Source organism: Sinocyclocheilus rhinocerous, unplaced genomic scaffold, assembly GCF_001515625.1.
Source record: "Sinocyclocheilus rhinocerous isolate Xijiao unplaced genomic scaffold, SAMN03320098_v1.1 scaffold1905, whole genome shotgun sequence".
Taxonomy (NCBI): Eukaryota; Metazoa; Chordata; class Actinopteri; order Cypriniformes; family Cyprinidae; genus Sinocyclocheilus; species Sinocyclocheilus rhinocerous.
In genome coordinates this window covers 17076-22799 of record NW_015624551.1, presented here as the reverse complement: position 1 = coordinate 22799, position 5724 = coordinate 17076, and the positions used below count along the sequence as shown (strand labels likewise).

Genomic DNA, 5724 nt, shown 5'->3' with positions numbered 1-5724 from the left:
CCATATAGAGTTATTTTGTTTTAGTGCATGTAGTGGTGCTGCTTTTTCTGAAAAATGGGGAATGAATCTGTGGTACCACCCAGCTAATCCCAAAAATCATTGTACATCTTTCATAGATTGTGGTTTGGGAAATGTACTTACAGCTGAGACTTTAGATGGATCGGTCTTTATGCCTTGCCCCGAAACTATGTGACCTAGAAACATTAGAGACTTTTGGATGAAATTGCATTTCTTTAAATTAAGAGTGAGACCAGCTTTGGATTGACACTGGAATACCTGTTGGATGTGTTGGAAGTGCTCTTGCTCACTTTTGGAGTATATCACTACATCATCAATGTAGATCATGCAACATTTTCCCTTCAACTCTCTAAGCACATACTCCATCAACTGCTGGAAAGAAGCTGCAGCGTTTTTAGGCTGAACGGTAGACGCTGAAATTCATATAGCCCAGATGATGTGACAAAGGCTGTCTTTTGAATGCTGTCAGGATCCATTTCCATTTGCCAGTATCCACTCTTCAGATCAAGAGTGCTGAAAACAGTTGCTCCATGTAAGGACTCTAGAATGTCTTGTATTTGTGGCATTGGATACGAGTCCAAAGGGGTCTTAGCATTAAGTCCACAACAGTCAACACAAAAACGAGATCTACCATCCTTTTTTGGCACCACCACCACTGGCGAAGCCCAAGGAGACATAGAGGGATGTATGATGTCTTTGTCCAACAACTCCTTAATCTGTTCGTCGATATATGTTTGTTTCTTCAAAGATACCTTGTACGGTCTTTTCCTTACAGACACTTCATCGGTAGTCAGGATACGGTGCTTGACCAGTGTGGTATGTCCTATATCGTGGGTACAAACTGTGGGCCAACCCAACATCAAACCTTCTAGCTGCACTTGTCCTTGTATGTCAGTACCTGCATTAGCCGTAAGACTACGAATGGACTGCAGATCCTCTTCTTTGTACTGTGCTGGAGACAATGCAAGGTAGAAATTGACAGTTGGTGCTAATAGGTTGGTATTCTGGCTGGTGAATGAATGCATGATAGCAATATTCTCTTGTGTGATTAGAGTATACTGAGCATGCCGAATATCTAACACCATTCCTGAGTTACAGAGAAAATCCATTCCTAGAATGACAGGTCCTGCTAGGTCAGCTTCATTCATTACATAAAAGTCAGTCTGCATGGGAACTTCATGCACTTTGCTGGTCCAGATTACCTTCAACACAGCTGCCTGATGGTGACCATTAGCGAGATGAAAAGTTTGCTTTTCTTTTTGAGAAGAAAACTGCTGCCAAATGGATTTTTGAGTACTACCCATGTCGCTGAGTGCTGTAATTTGTTTATCCTGAATATGCAGTGGAATAGTAAGATTTCGAGGATTACATTGCACATTGACTTTTCCAGTCTGAACTACTCTAGTGCTAGATGGTGGATTTTTTTCGTTGCAACTCTTGATGCATGACATTTTTCTTTCTCTGCTCATCCGCATTCATCTGGTTCCAGTATTTCTTTGACTCGCAAATGTCTCTTTCAATCTGTGTTCCAACTCTGACCAGTTCGTGTACTGTATGTAGGTTACCTCTTAACAGGCTAACCAGCCAAGGGTTGCAATTACGTAGGATGGCCTGAATCATCTCCCTTTCAGTCATTCTCTTTCTCCACCTGAGACACAGAGCGCGATAATGGAAAGCGAAGTCCCTGAAACTTTCTGATACTCCTTGCCTCCTTTCCATGAGTTTTCTCACTGCCACATCTTCATAATCCTCACTTAAGAAGGCTTGAAGAAAAGACTCCTTGAACTGCTGCCAATTGTGGTTTCTTTTCTTTTCCGCAGACCACCAAGCTTTTGCAGTGTGTCCTAAAACAGCAGTCAGAGAAGCTATAATTTCCTCATCAGTTAATGGGCGGACAGCGAAATATTCATCACATTGCTCAATGAATGCAATTCAAATTCTCAGAATGATTACGGAACTTAGGAAATTCAAGCTTGACTGGCGGATTGTATGGACTTAATGAAATACTATCAGCAGTTGGTGGGGTACTGGAATGACAGTCTTTATCGAATCTGCGGATAACAGTTCTATTTATGGGCTGATGGGGAGTAGAAGTTGTTGGGTTATTTGCATGTAGTTTACGATCTATTTGCTTATCCCTTCTTTTAAGACAATCCACCATAGACTGTCCCAGGTCTTGAATAAGTACTTCTAGATGTTTTCAAAGTCAAAGTCAAACCACGGAGAAGTCTTCTGTGACCTGTTTTGTAAGTATGAACTCAGATGCTTATGAGATAGGACAGATTTGACTTACTTTACCTAACCTGAGAATAAATAAAATAAGGTAGAAGGTGTAGGAAATTTAGCACCATAAAACATGGCGCCCAACGTGCCCGGAGCAGACTGATCATCAATTACAGTTGGCTTACGTATGTTTTCGTATGTTTTGATGTTTAGAACATGAAATAAGAAATTATTGAGGAAAACTGAATCCTGTAAGACCCAAAAGAGAATAGATGAATTCAGTGGGAATTATTCAAGTTAAACGACCCAGAAAGGGTTGAGTGTGCGCATGAAAATTAGACCTTACAAGCTGAGAGGGCTGTGAAGGTTTACTTAGCCGATAAAGAGGTGAGATAAAATCTCATATGGCAGGTCTCGGAGAGGCTAGAATAGCTGCAGAGACAGGGCTTCTGTTAGGAGAGGGACACCTCCCTAACAGATAGCCAGACTCTTCATTCAAGTTTATACGAGTGAAATGTGCTCGAATAGGAGTAAGTCGGTTTGAAGGCAAAAGACATCGGTTCAAGAAACTGAATCGGCTGAACTGATCCTTTTGATCCCGTCCAGATTGAGTTAGAAAAAGGGGCAAAATACTCAAAAGTGAGTTAAAAAGTGAATAATAGACTTATGAGCTAGAACATTTAAATAGTTGAAGGATACAAATTAACATGGAAAAAAAGAGAAAGGTATTTTTAGCAGAATAGATGTTAATAAATAATATCTGAGATGAACATACCCGGGGCACATATTTTAGGTGTGCGTGTGTTGTAAAAGATATGAAATCTGTGTAAACGGCTTTAACCATAGAGAATAGTGACGGCACAGGCAAGATGTAGTTTCTGTCAGATGAGTTACTGCATATCGTTAAAACGGATTGCTGTGAAAAACTTTTGAGTGCAGCGAGCTTAAAGTTTAAAACTAAAACCATAACAGCAACTGAAATGAGAAAATAAATGTAGAAAGTAAGAAACATTAAGCAGAGAATTAAAGTAGATATTTAACTTTAATCAATACAAGACAATTTTAGCATCCAATAATTTTTAATTGAAGCTTAGCTATGTGAAATTACAAACATAGCAGAATGAAATGAATAGTAAGTTTGTTAAATAAACAATACAAATTAGAAACAACAAAAGAAATAATCTGACAAATAAAAGTAATGAAAATAAGAAAGGAGATGAGCAGCCAGGATCGTTGCAGCCTGTCCGCACCCCATAAAAATGCCTGTAGTGGGAAGAGATTTACAACAGTCGCAATGAGATAGTTGTAGAAGTTAGAGCTTGAAAACACAAAGAGAGCAAAAAATAGTAAATCACATAAAAAGTCAGAATTTATGCAGTGTTTAGAAAGACTGTGATTAAATAAGTGTACGATAAAGAAAATTAAATAGTTAAAACAGGAAAGAGAAAATTAAAATAAAATAACATTAAAATTAAATAAAGACAAAAATACCTGGCAAAGAAAATGGAAAATATTGATGAAATTGGAACAAGAAAGTTGTTCCAAACAGAAATGTAACTTACAAAAAGATTAAGTCAGTTAGTTACAGAGTGTTATGCAGTTGAAAAGTTATTTAAAACTTAAACAAACTGTAATACAGGAAGGTTACAATTAGAGGGTAATAAACAAATGATAATGAGAATACAATTTAGAATAAGTAGACTAATGAGATTATTAAACAGGGAAAAATGAGGTTAAGAGAAGTTGTAAATTCAAACGTCTAAAAACTGGGAAAAAGTCACAGAGTGCAGAAAAACAGAGATGAACCAGAGACATTAAGATTTACGATAACCCCATTAGACACTAGGAATGTGAAATTTAGCGAGAGCAGAATAAAGAACAGAAAAACGTGAAGAGACCATGTTACAAAATAAAAAGAGTTGCAGATGCAATTTTTAACCTGCTAGGAGAACAAGCATTAGAAGAAATAGAGAATACACGTGAGCAGTTAGAAGTGCAGAGTCCAGGGTCAGTCAGAAATACCACCGAAGCGCCTCAGTGGAATTCTATAATGCACGCTGTAATGAAAAATTATAGAACGAAGTTATATACTATTAAACGCTTTGAGTTAGAAGCTGAGACAATAATGTCATACTGAATTCAAATTAGAATCAGTAGAGGAGTTAAAATAATACATTTAACCTTGATAGGGACAGGACTGTAAGAACATGACAGCTGTAATTAATGGAACATTGACAGGAATAATAAGGAATTCAGAAGAGGAATTTCCTCTGAAATTAAATTAGTTAATGAATAATAGTGATAGAGATAAATGTAAACAAAGTTACATTAAAAGAAAAAGAACTATAGAACCCTGCAGGACAGCCGTTTCTGCTTCAGAGAGAGAAGGAGCACAGCTGGATCAGTCAGAAATAAGAAATAATAAGTTTTACAGATAATTCAGAAGGAGAGCAAGAAAATTACTCATTTTCGTCAATATTAAATACAAAAAGTGTACAGAAAGTGTATCTGTATAGGAAGATTGTTAATTTTTAACTATTGGGTAAATGAGAACGACTAGTCAAATCACCTCCTGCTGCATGAATTACTAAACAAGAGAAATCAAAATCAGTAAAACAGATAATATTCCAAGAAAGTTATGAATATATACTATAATATATATAATAGAAAAATAGTTAGGGAACTGGAGACAGCGAGCTACAGCGCGATTAGAAACATCTGAAAGCTAGGACAGTGCAGAAACAGACCAGAGGCAGAACGATAGAAGGGAGTCTTTTACTCCTGCTGCTGGAATGAGAGGAATTCAGTTAGACTGTTAGAGTTTGTAACGCAAAAGAACAAATACATATACAGGCAAAGATGTTAGAGCTGCAGTTGACAAATGCAATTAGAAAGCAGATAGAGCGGTCAGGAGAACATAATAGTACAGATACAGATTGTATTATTAAAGAGGCTGGAAGGACATGCTAATTAATGCATCTAAAGACCAAGTTCCATTGTTAAGCGTATGGTTATCTATAGAGGATGATATACCAATAACAGATAAAGTAAGATTATTAAGAGATATGAGTTGAAATAGCCCAGGTGAATATAAATTAGTAACAAACTTGAATACTGCAATTAAGAAACAATTTGAAGAAAGACCGGCTGAATATGATTTGAGCTCTAATATACGAGAATAGTGAAGGGAAAAAAGAACCGCAAAATAAGTGTAAACAAACAACAAAAAAGTTAATCCTTTGCAAACACAAAGTAAAATAAGTAAAGAAAAGAAGTATAATACTTGATTTCAAGCTATGCAGAGAGAAAGGAAATAAATTGAATGTGTCTAAAACAGAAAATCAGAGCACAAAAGCCAGGAGGAAAGATAGGTAGAATAAATATACAAGAAAATAATTAATTAGGAAGTAATACAACAAGCTATAGGTCAGAAGATAAATGGGGAAGAATGACCCCAGTAGAAGGAGATCTGGTCATTTAAAA

General features: G+C 36.7%; 1 protein-coding gene across 1 annotated transcript in view; it reads right to left on the bottom strand.

The window, feature by feature from the left end:
- Positions 1-383: 383 nt before the first annotated feature.
- LOC107742303 (zinc finger protein OZF-like) overlaps positions 384-5724 on the bottom strand; it is a gene marked incomplete at its 5' end in the record, with an annotated part of 16183 nt that continues 10842 nt past the window's right edge. Inside the window, one exon of the mRNA XM_016555225.1 lies at positions 384-970. Within this exon, the coding sequence (XP_016410711.1) occupies positions 384-970 (587 nt within the window). The remainder of the gene's footprint in view (positions 971-5724) is intronic.